General features: G+C 39.8%; 2 protein-coding genes across 2 annotated transcripts in view; one reads left to right on the top strand and one right to left on the bottom strand.

The window, feature by feature from the left end:
• Window positions 1-1,051: 1,051 nt before the first annotated feature.
• LOC146613717 (V-type proton ATPase subunit d 1-like) lies at window positions 1,052-6,747 on the top strand. The gene is made up of 8 exons (XM_085377441.1): window positions 1,052-1,181; window positions 1,439-1,610; window positions 1,896-2,074; window positions 3,299-3,378; window positions 3,608-3,685; window positions 3,790-3,966; window positions 4,061-4,138; window positions 4,685-6,747. Exons 1-8 carry the CDS (start codon window positions 1,052-1,054, stop codon window positions 4,856-4,858), a joined length of 1,068 nt encoding a protein of 355 aa, XP_085233567.1. The 3' UTR covers window positions 4,859-6,747.
• Window positions 5,585-15,019, bottom strand: part of apoltp (apolipoprotein lipid transfer particle homolog) — a 42,630-nt gene continuing 33,195 nt past the window's right edge. Inside the window, exons 67-73 of the mRNA XM_085378570.1 lie at window positions 13,669-13,766; window positions 13,188-13,372; window positions 10,613-10,812; window positions 10,371-10,539; window positions 10,182-10,291; window positions 5,954-6,061; window positions 5,585-5,728 (exon numbers count right to left, since the gene is read on the bottom strand). Of these exons, the coding sequence (XP_085234696.1) occupies window positions 5,585-5,728; window positions 5,954-6,061; window positions 10,182-10,291; window positions 10,371-10,539; window positions 10,613-10,812; window positions 13,188-13,372; window positions 13,669-13,766 (1,014 nt within the window). The remainder of the gene's footprint in view (window positions 5,729-5,953; window positions 6,062-10,181; window positions 10,292-10,370; window positions 10,540-10,612; window positions 10,813-13,187; window positions 13,373-13,668; window positions 13,767-15,019) is intronic.

Here is a 15,019-nt window from a genome sequence, read left to right as displayed (position 1 = left end):
AGCGTCTTCTACAGCAGCAGAAGACCACATCAGGAGAAATACTTAGCCTGATGAATCTCGATTTTCTGCTGCAACATTCAGATAGCAGAGTCAGAATCTGGCATAAACAACATGAAAGGACAGCTCCACCCTCTCTTGAATCAGTTGTTCAGGCTGCTAGTGGTGGAGGATATATTGTTGATGCATGTTGAATCCGTGATCATCGCTTACACCCATCTTCTGATGATGGCTTCCAATAATATAACGCACCATCTCACAAAGCTGAGATCATCTCAAACTGACAATGGGCTCATTCACTAATAAGTGTTTACACATAAAATCACTGTTAGAGTCATGAAATGTGCACAAAGGTCAATTCTGTTGGATATGTTAGTGAATGAAACACATTTAAAATCCACAGGCTCATGCTCACTGCCTGCCGTCTGCATAATATCTGCATGCTACACACCAACATTTCTCTGTGTGTAAAAAGCAGTGAGTTTTTACAGCTTACAGAAGCCAAAGATTTCAGGAAATCCTGTTTGAGCTCTTTAAAACATTTTTATATGATTTCACAATCACGTTACATTTGCTGCCATCAGCAAAAATGATCTATGAAAACAATGCAGATGTCATCACTAGTAGTCATTAGTCTAGTGTGTATTTTGAACTATTTAGAACAGAAGAGCAGTGAAGCGGACTTTTTAATCCGTGCTTGTTTAGCTTTTTGTTTTGTTTTTTACTTTTTTCACCCGTGCTGTGTGAACAGAGCAAAACAAACAAACAAAAGAAAAACATCAGGGTCTTTATTTCATTTCATTTTTGAAATTCCTGCTACACAGTGGTTCAAACAGAGTGGGTGAATACACACGAGTCAGAATGAATGTGCTAAAAGCAGGAGCTGAGACAGCAAACACTTTTAGCCATGGAATTTCTTGCTGTCAAAGAGGAAGGAAAAATAACAGCATGAACGTTAGTCAGAGAGGGAATTATGCAGAAGCTGATATATATAAAGAAAAGCTAAAATCACGCTGTGACTGCGGCAGTTCTACTCAATAACTCATTTGGCATTATGGCAACATGCGAGGAGCTCAGCTTTAACGTGGATCACGGCTATCTGGAGGGTTTGGTTCGAGGAATGAAAGCTGGGATTCTGTGTCAGACTGATTATCATAATCTGGCCCAGTGTGACACACTAGAGGGTAAGCCTTTTGTATCACCCATGTAATGTGTCATAATATGCAAATGTGCAATACCTGCAGTCTAAAAAATATTATGCACATGTGAGGGGGTGTTGGAAGCAATCTATCTATCTATCTATCTATCTATCTATCTATCTATCTATCTATCTATCTATCGGTGATCAGTACCTTGTTTAACCTTTTCCTGCTTATTTGGAAATGGCAAACTAACAAGCAGTGGAGTATAAAACATTTGATTTGCCATGTCCTCTGCTCAGATATGAAGCTACACCTTCAGAGCACAGACTACGGTAAACTGCTGTCCTCGTCTGAGGGCGATTTGACTGTGTCGCTGCTGGACAGCAAGCTGAGGGAGAATCTGGTGACTGAATTCAGCTGCCTGCGCTCTAATGCCCTGCCACCCCTGTCTACCTTCCTTGACTATATAAGGTGCGCCTAGTCACTGCATGTGCTTTATTTATAGCTTGTGTCACAGGATAAGCAGACGCACTTGAACAGCATCCTGCAGGTTGGCTGCTGCTGAGATTTTCAGCTAAAGAGGACAGTGTTTACGCAGACAGTGGAGACCTTGTGGCAAACGTGGCGAGGTCATCTTTATGTGATGAAAACCTTCCTTCTGCAACACTCTTTGTGGTTTATAAAAATGGGATGAGCAGGAAACATTTTACAGGGTAAAAGGGATATTCAATTCATGTGGTCTCTGTGTTGCCATAGTTACAGCTACATGATCGACAATGTGGTGATGCTGATCACGGGGGCCCTGAAGAACAAAGATGTGTCAGAGCTGCTCCCACGGTGTCACCCACTGGGAGCGTTTGACCAAATGGCAGCCGTGGGTATTGCCCGCACTCCAGCTGAACTGTACTCAGCCATCCTGGTGGACACACCACTAGGTAATCTCTGTTTTTTGTTTTTTAAAATTTCTAATGGCGGCAAAGATGTATATTATTAATATTTAATTATCTTTTAGCTCTAATACACTTGTGAAAGACCATCATTGACTTAAATATCAATGAGTCACTAAAAACACTTTAGTTTAAACACTTTGCACTGATGCATGCAAAAAGAAAACAGGTCCTGCTCACTCATCCTGCTTCATTAACCACAGCTTACTGGAAGTGGTTTGCACACACAAGCTATTAATTTAGTCATTAGAGCATTATGAACCTTTCTGAGTACAGATACAATATTAAATGCCTCACATGACCTCATCAGACTGGATCTTTTTATCAGTTTATTACAGTGATATAACGTTTATTTCTAATGCATAGCATTATGTGGAGCTCTGTCAACACTGAAATGTGTTATATTGTTATTACTCAAAGTATTAAAGTGCTATTCCAAAAACCAAATAACACCAAAAGGAAACAATAATGTTGTTATATTAGTTGTAGTAGAAGTATTAGGAGTAGTGGTGGGAGTGACAGTAGTTTCATATAATCTTAATGCAACAAAAGCAGTGATGAATATGTGTTTTGGATTCAACTTGTTCAGGCTGTGCCCACTTCATAGTTCGATGACTCCCCAAATTAGAATTGGTTTTAACTTTTTTGTGTCCTTTTAGAGGTTCTCAAAGTGAGAAATCAAGATTTTTACTTATAAAAATGTAAAACTAAAAAGTCATTTCTTTCTTTAGGTGTTTTAGAAAATACAACTGTGGCATCTTTTTGGTAAATTTTTGTAGCCTAACGTTTTAGGTGTCAAATGTCAAAGCCAGATTAGCACTAGTCATTAAAAGGCAATGCACGTTTCTGTTTTCTTTTATTTTTTCCTCCTTGGCTGTTAAATCCTCCTAATGTGTTCATAATACCTTCCAAGCAAGTTTGTGGACTGTTAGTTAGCAACAAGCCTAATAAGCTACTTCTTCTTATTTTAGACTTCTCTGGCTCTCTGTTCCCTCAGCACAGCTAAAAATTAGTCAGTGCTAAAAATTTCAGAGTCATAGTTTACCAAAGCTAAGCATGAAGTAATGGGTGTGAGCAGGGATATAGTAAACACAGTTGTGACCATATGTTATTATTCTTCATGTCAGGAGTGGGCTTCCATTTTTAAGGTCTACTTTATAAAAATATTTACAACATACTGAGGGTTACTGTGTTGTTTTATTCTCACCACAGGTCAGTTTTTCCAGGATGCCGTATCTGAGTGCAGCCTGGATGAGATGGAGGCTGAGATCCTGAGAAACAAACTGTATAAGGTGAGCAGAGCATGGCATAAGATGGCATGACTAACCTATCTCAGCTTTGACACCTGTGTTATAGTATTTGTGGACATGCTATAAATATGCAATAAATTCTTTACTGTAGTTTATACTACTGTGATAAACATGCTTAACAGCTGCACTTAAGTTTTACTGCCGTGTCTGAACGCGATCTGTTTTTCATGAAATTTGTGCTGATCTCGGTGCCTTTTGTTCTACCGCACAGGCATATTTGCAGTCTTTCCACTCTTTCTGCAAGAGTGTGGGCGGTGCCACAAAGGACGTAATGTGCCCTGTCCTGGAGGTACTCTGGCTTTCTATGATGCATGAGTTTGTTTAACTGAAGTCTTACAAACTACTTGAGATTTGTTTTGCTGTAAATGCCGTGCGCTTTTATGCGTGCTGCAGTTTGAAGCGGACCGGCGGGCCTTCATCATCACCGTGAACTCCTTTGGGACGGATCTCAGCAGTGCAGACAGGAGTGCGCTGTATCCATCCTGTGGCAAACTTTACCCTGGAGGACTGAAACTCCTGGCCCAGGCAGAGGACCATGAGCAGGTCAAGGCTGTGGCTGACTGCTACCCAGTGAGTTTGACCTCATGTCCTTTAAGATGCTGCACGGTTGTTATTGCACATTGAGTCAGACATGTGGTCAGTGTAAACTCAAATTTCCCTGCAGGACTATAAAATGGTTTTTGATGACCCTGAGCCTGGATCAGATTTTAAGACTCTTGAGGACCGATTCTTCGAACAAGAGGTAATAACAGCTTTGTTTTGAACTGTCACGGATTTCTTTCCCACTTTTCAACCTTTTATATAACATTTGAACCAAGCTGACCATTCAGACTTTCAAATATGAAAATCTGACATACAGTCACCAGCCACTTTATTAGGTACACCCCACCTAGTTGGAGCTCCTTTTGTCTTCAGAGCTACTTGAATTTTTAGTAGCACAGATTCAGATTCACAGATGTGCTCTCCTAGAAGATGCTCTTCTGCACACCTTGGTTGTAACTTGGTTATCAGACTGTTGCATTCCTAGTTTAAAGCAGCCTGGCCATTGTCCCATGACTTCTAGCTTCTATGAGAACTGCAGCTCACTGGATATTTTCATGTTTTAGGCCTCTGTAAACCCCAGAGATGACTCTATCATGTTTAAAATCACGTTAATCACCTGCTGAAAGTATATATATTTGTAAGAAAGTACAGGTGATTAATTTAAATTTAGTATTAGTATGTACTTTTCTTGTTAGGCTGCCCTGACTGTAGATTCTTGCAGCTTACACATCTATCATTTTTCCAGGTGAAGCTGAACATACTTTCTTTCCTGCAGCAGTTCCACTTTGGAGTATTTTACTCTTACATCAAACTTAAGGAGCAGGAGAGTCGGAACATTGTGTGGATTGCCGAATGTGTCACACAAAGACAGAAGTCAAAGATACACAACTACATACCCATCTTCCAAAAGACCAGTTAACTAAGAAACAAGGATGTTTTACTACGTTTTAGTACGGATTAGTAAATGTGGTGGACCAAAGTGAGTCTTCAGCATCTTCACTGTTTGCACTACAAACCACAGCCTTGGTGTTACACTGTTATAGCACATCTGTTCCTCATGTGTATTGAGTTTCAAGACCTGATCGCTTACGCCTCAAATTGTTTGAAAGAAATTACTCTTTTTAATTCCAGACTTTGTGTTAATAATTGTCCTGGTCACAAAACAAAGTCTGAAAGGAATGATATTCAATAAAAAGCTGGTTTCAGCCGCTCCCTCCTCACAATGCACTGACACAAATCTTTAAAAAAAATGTTTTTATTACTTGCTACAGTGAATGTGTTTACATTCACATTAATGGGATAATCAACGCACGTCTAAACAGGACAAAAGCGTCACAGGAGGTACAAGAATGTGTGACTACACAGTGGAGTACAACATAAAAGTACGAAGGCAATATGGCACAAACAGTGGTATAAAGAGTAAAGCTGTCCGTTATAGCAGCTCACAGAGGTCAGAAACTGGCCATTTTTGCTCTTCATTAGCTTGTCCTTCCTTTACACTTTCACTAAAACAGAAACACACACACACACACACACACACACAAAACAAGTTAAAACTACATGCAAAATATACATTTTGCATGTCTGAATTAAAAAAACTTGCCACAAATACACATTAATACAAGAATAATCATGCATGTCTTATTCAGTGGCCTAACTCACTGCAGTGAACGGGGACCTCCATGGGTATGTAGTTCTGCTGGCAGAGGTGAGCGAAAGCAAATGCTAATCTGCAGGGTGCTCTCGATGAGCTGAGTTTACACACAGACATGAACTGACTGGGATCCACCTGACAACACAAACGCAGGTTTGTGAAAAAATCACATGTGATCAACCAAAAAGAGAAAAAAAAGGAAAAAAGATGGAGATGGGGAAAACAGAAAGGTTTTCATATTTATCTGTTTAAACTTCCCTCCACGACGAGCTTTCCAAACATAAATGGGATATTAATAAAAATGTTCTGGTGAAGAAACCACCAGGACATGCCTGCTGTGTGGGTTTTTTTGTTACTCACCACCCTGAAACAAGAGCTGAGGGGAGAATCGGGAGAAGAGAACAAAGCGTCACAGCTCGCTGGACTGACGGCTGCTGTCGCAGAAGGTTTGATGCATGTAGGTTTCATCTAAAGTCACAAACAAGTGGGCAAAGCTAAGGAGAACCTCGAGGCTGACAAAAACTCTGCAAACATTTGTAGACACAAGATTTCACAATTTCATTGAAACTCGATTTCAGGAAATATTGGGATGTTGTCTGAAATACAAATTAAAGCAGAACGCAGTGATTTGAAAATGATTTAACCACCGAGAACCAAAACCACAAATCAAATGTTGATGCTGTTCATTCTGTATTTGATCCCAGCAAAACGTTCCCCCCAAAATATTTATGCGGGAGTATGTTTCCCATTATCGTGTATCATTTTTAATACTTTCCAAATGTTTGGTAGATGAAATTAATGGCTCTCGCTTGGAACGCAAACTGTTTTCATAATTCCTGTTTGCATACAAAAGTTCAAAGTAAACTTGATGTCATGAATCGCTGTGCGGCAGGCAGGAGTTGGACCCAAAGTGCAGGACTCACAGACTCAGGGAGGTGAACTCAAAACTCAGCTTTATTTGCTGGCAGGGAAAAAACATACAAACTAATCTAAACTGGGAACTTGGAAAACTCACAGAGAGACACACAGGGAGATCCACACAGCATGAGGGACGACGCGACACTGACTCAGAGAAACACAGGGTTTAAATACACTGGGAAGTAACGAGGGGAATGAGACACAGAAGGAGGGCACAGCTGGGAGAAATCAGGACTGACGAGACAAGCAAAGCAGGACGCATTCACCTGAGACACGGACCATCAAAGTAAAACAGGAAGTATCACACAGAGACGCGAACTTGACACAGTGGAGACAGCAAGTAAGAAATACAGAGACATAAACCATAAGGCAGAGGTCTAAGAACCAAAATACACAGGGAAATACTCAGCTGGGAACACAAGAGACTAGACTAGAGAGAGTAACAAAAAACCAACCATGAGAACATAATGCACAATGCAGAGTGACAGAAAACAAGAAACTCAAACATGCAAAGACACACAATTACACAGAACAGAGGGGACACAGAGAGACATGAAGGGCAAGGGATCAAAACTAGAAGCCATAGAATAAATCACACACAAGTACAATAATACAAAAATCACAAAGAACTAAAAACGCTGGGTCAGGAGACCCAGGACCGTGACAGTTGATTGTCATCTCTGCTATATACAGTTCAGTATATAGAGACAGGAGACGACGAGGCTCGAGGTCCATACAGTGCAAAAGAACAACAATAAATCCGGGACCGTGTCATGCGAATGACAATAAAGCTCCTTGAATCCTTGAAATATAGGAAGAGTAAGAATAAGAAGAATAAATATATATACACTTTGAGACTGAGGTAAGGGAGTAAATATACACTTTGAGGTAAAACTTACAATTGAGATTTAAAGTGACTTTGAAGTCATTGTAAGACGTAAACCCTCTTTCAGTTCTGAAGGTTCGATTCCAAGCAGGTCCTACAATACAATCAGGTGAATACAACCTCAAATGAGCAACAATAAATGACTTATTACTAGGGCTGGACCATATGATACCGTTCACGTAATACCGGTATAATGTTGGGCAGCAAAATTAAATATCGCGATAGAATACGGGTAAAACGCGCATGCGCAGTGCCTTTGTTTTCATAGACACATGGCGGAAAAAGCGTGGCAGCGACAGAGAATGAGAAGGGCGAAAGCGGATCGTTGAATGAAACGGATGAACCAGAACTGGTTTGTATAAATGCTGCAACTTCAGTGGTGTGGAACTGGTTTAGCTTTCGTCCGTCAGATACACAACAAAGCACTATTTTTGGTAGAGCATGCTAGCAGGCCGTCATTATTACCGTGTTTTTTGGAAATACTGCACACTTAAAATCAATCCTTTGATTTTTCTGAAAATCGACAGTGCCCCTTATAATCCTGTGTGCCTTATGTATGAATTCTGGTTGTGTTTACTGAGCTCGAAACGATGTTATGTGGTACACGGCGCTCAAAAAATCTGTCAAATGTTTTAGTACGACTTTGCTAAGCTACGAAGCCGCACAGCTTGATGGATTGTCGGATTATTACGGCTATCGTAGGCAGGAGCCTCGCGGAGTGATACGTACTGTGCTTCAACATAATATTACCGTGTTGTGTGTGTATAACCTCTTTTTAAGTTTTGTGGATATTATACATGGTTATGCTGAGGACATGTCGGACAATTTCCACTGGAAATGCCTTTTGGTTAAACTGTCAGCAAGGAATTTGCATTTACACTGTTAAATTTTTATATAACTTTAATGCAGATAAAAAACAGCTGCTTGTTTAAGTGAAAATACATTGATGTTTTTTTTTGCACTAATAAAGTTGTGGAGTCGTAAAGTATTTTGTCTAGTGTCAATTATATCGTCAGTTATATCTTATCGTACATTTTCAAATGTATATCGTGATAAATATTTTGGTCATATTGCCCTGCTCTACTTATTACAGCATGTCATTATTTATTCAACGCAAATAATCTAACATGCAAAAACGCTGCGCATAAAGTCTAACGACACCCTCACTGCTTCCAAAGGAATTAAGAGACTAATTAGCAGATCAAATGCATGAGATTAACTGATCATTAGTGAGTGTGAGCATCTCTATGAAAGCAGATTTTTGGCAGTTTGCTGCTCTGGAGAATTCAGCTGTGTGTTACCACAAAGTGCTCAGAGAAACTGCTAAAAACCCAAGAGCTACATCTCAGACTCCTGGCACGTAAGATCTTAACGTTCGAGACAGTACATTTATAAAATGATTGAATAAGTGTGGCTTATTTGGAAGGACTGCCAGGAGAAAGCCTCTTCCCTCAAAAAACTGTCACGATCTGTGGGAGGCAGGTCACGTTTTCTAGACGATCCAAATGCAGACGCTTGGACTAATCCTAACAAAAGCGAGCCGTTTATTAAGGCTGATCAAAACTTTGCAAAAATACAAAATAAAAGGGAAAAAGTGGACAAAGACTTTCACTAACAGAAAACTAAATGGGGAAAAACTGGTAACAAGGAACATGAGCAAGACACATGGAAGAAGAACGGGCGTTCCGGCACAGGACAGCGGGACAATATGTACACAAGAGGGTGGTGAGAGGAAGTGAAGGCACGGGAAAGGCAGCAGAAACAAATTAGACAAAAAAATCGGAATTGAGCATTAAGACCTGCAGTGTGAACGTAGCCTAAGTCACTGAGTCGACCATGAACTCCTCCGTATACCAAAGTTTTCTACTCAAATATGAGATCATCGGTCTGACAGCTAAAGTTTGGCATCAACTGGGTCATGGAACAGCTGATGGAACGACTGAAAAACATATCATTTGACGTGTTGCCATGGCGCACTCAAAGTCCAGATCTCAATCTGACAGAAATGATGTGGCGGGCCCTTCAGAGAGCCGTGCATGAGCTGAAGCAATGTTGTAAAGACAACAGGGCCAAAATTCCTCCGCAGTGAAGTGAGAGTTGTTGTTCATCTGAAGTCACATTTAATAATTTTAAGACTTGCTGAGGACCAAATCATTTTTATGTAAAACCTTAGAGCTGAAAGAGGATTTTATTTATTTATTTTTATATCTTTCATCACTAACAGGGTGATGACATCAACAGATGACCGAGGAACACATTCCACTTCATGCAATTCCAAACTTATGCTATAATGGATGCTGGAGTTGAAGTGTGTACCACTAACAAGCCTTTCTTTGTCCCTTTCTATTTGCCCCCTGCCAAAAAATTGACTTTTATCAGTCATACAAGCAAACAGCTTTCCACTGATCTTAGTACATAAATGGACCCAAGCCCAGAATATTGCTATGCCCAGTGAAGTTTCTGCATCTTGTTTCTGTCTGCTTTTTCTTTCAATGTCAGAGCTTTAACATGTGCTACGGAGTGGTTTATATTTTTTAATGAATTCACTTGAGGGCCTGAAGACCATAACCGTTCATGATTATTTTAATCCTGAGAACATTCCTCGATTATTCAGTCTTTACCCAGTCCTTTTTCACTTTAAAACCTTTTTGTTGTATTTTCGATCAAATGTAGAGTTTAAGTAGAGTTTAAATGATTTACAAATCCTTGAAATCTAGGCTTTATTTCATATTGCACATCTTTTTGAGAACTGGACCATGTGTTGATTAATCTCACTGATCCTACCTGCCAGGTGTAGAGAAAATCCTCCAAGTTTTTAGCCTGAGATCCGTCAAACATAGGAAAATCATTTCCTGCGTCGTTATCGTTGGTCCCAAACAGACCGGTGGAGACACCTGTGCAGGCGAGAAAGGTGTATATGTGTGAGAATATGAAGACAGATATTTATAACGGGCCATGCTGAATCTTTCCCACCATGTAACCATCCATCCAGAGTGAAGCTGCACAATTCAAGCGACAGGTCACATGACACAAACATCCCACGCTGACTGGACACCTGCACCACGTTTGATGCTTTCCTGACTGTCACTCCATCATCAGTGAGAAACGTGTGGCTGACGGCGCCGCTGCAGTCGGTCCTCACCTGTGACACAAGCATTTACCCGTCTTATTCCTCATGGCCTGAACGCTCTTTATTCGTCGAGAGTAACACATACCTGCCCGTTGCGCTGAACGCTGATGGTGTGGTTATTCATTTGTATCAGGAGGAGGTTCTGCGTGTCTGTGCCGAGCAGCAGCGTGAACGACGGATCGCGGCCGACGTCTCGGGCCAGGAGCAGTGGACACGAACCTGGCAGCTCATACAAGTGACCGTCAAACGTCACTACGAACTGATCTGCCACCAACAGAGCTTGGTCTTTGGCGAGATAAGAAGGGAAAAACGAAGAATTCATTGAACCCTCATGTGGTGTTACTCATGCGATGTTGGCAGGTCTGGTGGACTCACTGTTTTACAGGGTTATTAAATCAAAAATCTAAACCATTTTATGATCGGTGTCTTTTTGTATTATTTTGTCTTATTTTTTTTTAACTTGACTCACATATAAAATCTATCTCATGCTCCCGTTTCTTTCATTCAGGGAACATTTCTAAGCTAGAGAAAATTGCTGCGTTTGTATCATTGCGCCTGGATGTTTGTAATGCTTAAAAAAATCTCTGTCCCACATTCACCCTCAGTCTTATGGGAGCCACATCTGCTCAAATATTCCTCATCTCATTCTACATCCAGTAGCGAGCCGCGTTGCCACGTAAAAGTTCAATGTGCTGTTAACAACACTTAAATCACGATTAATGTAAAAAGAAAATCATATTAAAACAATAAACATAAATAAAGACATGAATAAGAAAAGGATGTCAGCAGAAGGCCTGATTAAAAGAAATGTTTTGAACTGTTAATCAGTTAAACTGAGCTGGAGTGTTAAACTGTTCCAGAGCCTCGGTGCCGCAGGACGAAAGGCTCTGACCCCCCGTCGTCTTCAGTCTTGTATGAGCCAACTAGCATATTAGTGAAAACAGCGAGCACCACTGTGTTTAACACGAAGTAATCTGGAGTGTGTCCGTTTAGCTTCCTACACGACTGTGAGAATTTTAAAAGAAATTCTAAACTCCACTGGCAGCCAATAAAAACAGAGTAAAGTAGGGGTGATGTGAGCTCGCTCGCTAGAGTGCGTTAGGAGTCTGGCTGCAGCATTGAGCGACACACAAAGTCCTGACAATGCAAAACATAAGCTCAAAAAGACAAAACACACCCGAAGGCACACGTGTACACGCTAACAGTCGCGTGAAGTCATCAGAAATATGTTATTTGTTCCGTTCATCATGGAAACTAAAGGGAAGGAATGTGAAGCTGAAATAATAATAATAAATACTTCATGTTGACATGCAGTGCCCTTTTTACCTACGCCTCCACTCATAGCTGGTCTAACTCCATATTTAGTTACTCCATGCTCATTACTACATGTTTACAACGTACAAGTCATTATTTGTTTTTAGACAAGTGCCTCCAGTACTGATTTACTTAGAAGTGTTATGTTGGTTAGATCAGCTATCTTGTGTTATTTGTTGCAGATGTGTTCCAGCCATGACCTAAAGTGTTTTGAATGATGTATTAAATATGAACAAAACAAAACAAAAACCCCTCTATGATGTTTAATCTAATAATCTAAGATAATACAAAACAAAGCTAACAGTTATGGTCCTGCGTGCTGACACAGATGTTTTAGTTCTTTGATCTTTAGATTTTTGTTGATTATTCAGTTTTCTTTGTTTTTTTATTGTTTACAATTCGATTCCCTCTTTATTAGTTTATCCTGGTCTTTCACTGTGTGTAAAGCTGCTGCATGTATCCATGGTCTAACCTCTGCACTTGTTAGTTACTTCCTGTTTTATTTTGTTAGTCATTTGTGTCCTTATTGGTTTCATCTGTATCTCGTTACCCTCGTCTGTCCACCCCCCCTTGTTTACCTCATGTATGAGTACTCCAGCTCTGCCTTTCTCTGCAGTTTTTGAGCATCTGTTTAGTCTCCCAGTGCGTTCTCTGACAGCTCTGGATTGTGCTTCCCTTTTGCCTCTGGATTTCTGTGTCCTTTAGACTTCATCAATCAAAATAAATGCTCACTTTTCCCCATTCAGTCTGTCCTGGGTATTGTTTCTCACCCTACAGCACATAACACTTTACTGACTTTTAAATAATATTTATATGGACTGAAGTGAAGAGGTTATCGAATACCAACTGAGCGTGCCTAAAAAGCACCTCCTGAGGTCCTATTTGCAACAATTACCAGGCTGGTATTGCTACAGCTGGTTTCCATGCAGATACTGAGGCTCGCTCTGCCAGACCTGTCAGTTAAATCCTCACATAAAACATTTCAAACGAGATCTGAGAAAAGACAGAAGAAGAGTACAGTTGAAATACACCAGCCTGGGAACAGTGACAAGTTCTTTTTGAGGTTCTGGGACTCATGAAGTACAAATGGAGAAGGTTAAAAACTGAGTGAACTTTTCCAGAAGTAGTGTGCCTTCCAAAAGTCATCTAAGCAAAGAAAAATATCCAGGAAATCACAAAAGATCCAAGAAAAAAAAGGAAAAAAAGAGAACAGCACGACTTGTACACCCGTAATAAACATCAGCGTTTATGACACCTCGACACTTTGTGTCAATGCAGTCTCAGTAAAATTGATCAACAGCACTGTCATAAACGTGTAAAACGGAGTAATTAAAACGGTGCCTTACGTGTGAAGGGGCTGTCCATGATCTTCCTTTTGAGGCGGTAGAGTTCGGCAGTGGGTCTGACAGCGGCGAGGGTCAGCAGAGGTCTCAGGATCCACTCCTCCAGGAGGATCTCCATCAGCCCAGCGTTGGCCGTCCTTGACCGGGGCAGCTGTGGCAGCGGCACCGACACAATCACTGAACATTCACTGAAAGGAAAAACAAAGGGAAAAAAATCCAACTGGAATCATTTTTATCCATCAGTTGTACTCTGGATCAAAACTTGATCTTTAAACTTCTTGATCGAGTTATTGTTTAAGTTTAAACAGGTCCAGCTTTAGCTACGAACATCTAGGTGCACATAGCTTCGAGAGCATTTCGGTGACTATAATTCAACGTGTAGTTTGTACCTGCAGTGAACCCAAATAAACTGACCATTTTCAAAAACAAAACCCCCCAAAACAAAACAGTGATATAGCTGTCTTAACTCTGATATGTGTAGTACCTGGGGAAGAATTTGTAGACTGATGCAAGCCGTTTTCTGACTCCAGACAGAGCCATCGCCAGCCTGGTCTCAATCCAGTGGTAGGCATGCTGGCCTGCCTGATTGACACATTGACACATTCATCAGGTTCAAATAGGTCTTTTAGCAAAGGCTGAAACAATGGATGGGAACAATGTGAAAAGCACAGGAGGAAGAGTGGGTGTAAGAGATCGTGACACTTGAGCAACTGTTGTACATCAAAACAATCTATCCCTCTCTATGTTTTACATATACAGCTGCTATGTTTCATACTAATAATGTATGTATGAAATTATGCCCTTTCTCTTTTATTATGATGTGAAAACATTCTAAGAAATAAGTATGAATCAAATAAACATTATGTAGTAGGATAAAAATGTGATATGGGCCAGCCTAAAGCATAAACAACTCATCACTACAAGCTGTCTTTTTCCACAATATTAAATATCAAGAGTGGGCTGTAAAGGTCCTGCAGGTGAATCGTGTCATGTATTCAGCAACAATTTTACAAAAGTATTTTTAATTTCCAACTTTGTTGAAATTAACAATACTTGAACTATTTTAAATTTCCCACCAAGTCCTTGTAGTTGTTTACCTCAGAGAACAGAGACATGTTGGTCCCGTGAAGAGTGGAGGAGTTGGTAAGGGCGAGGGTGAAGCTGCAGTGGTACGGTCGCCCTGTCACTGCCAGCTGGGATGTTTCATACTAATAATGTATGTATGAAATTATGCCCTTTCTCTTTTATTATGATGTGAAAACATTCTAAGAAATAAGTATGAATCAAATAAACATTATGTAGTAGGATAAAAATGTGATATGGGCCAGCCTAAAGCATAAACAACTCATCACTACAAGCTGTCTTTTTCCACACGGGAGCGAGGGAAGAAGAATCCCAGCAGACTGGACACTACGCAGATGTTTTCCGTATCTCACTTTGCCAATATAAATGACTTTGCTGTTTTATAACATATTATCTATCTATCTATATCTCTCTCTCTCTCTCTCTCTCTCTCTCTCTCTCTCTCTCTCTCTCTCTCTCTCTCTCTCTCTCTCTCTATATATATATATATATATATATATATATATATATATATATATATATATATATATATATATATATATGTACATATATATATGTATATGTATATGTACATATATGTGTATATGCATTTAACAAATGCATGTACATATACATATACATATATATATGTATATATATGTATATGTATATGTACATATATATACATATATATATATATATATATATACATATATATATATACATATATATATATATATGTATATATATATATATATATATATATATATATA

This window comes from Diplotaxodon limnothrissa, linkage group LG18, assembly GCF_057381915.1.
Source record: "Diplotaxodon limnothrissa isolate DT_005_m linkage group LG18, D_limnothrissa_male_GT1.1, whole genome shotgun sequence".
NCBI classification, from domain to species: Eukaryota; Metazoa; Chordata; class Actinopteri; order Cichliformes; family Cichlidae; genus Diplotaxodon; species Diplotaxodon limnothrissa.
Note: the sequence above shows the minus strand (reverse complement) of the source record. Positions and strands in the feature narration are given on the sequence as shown.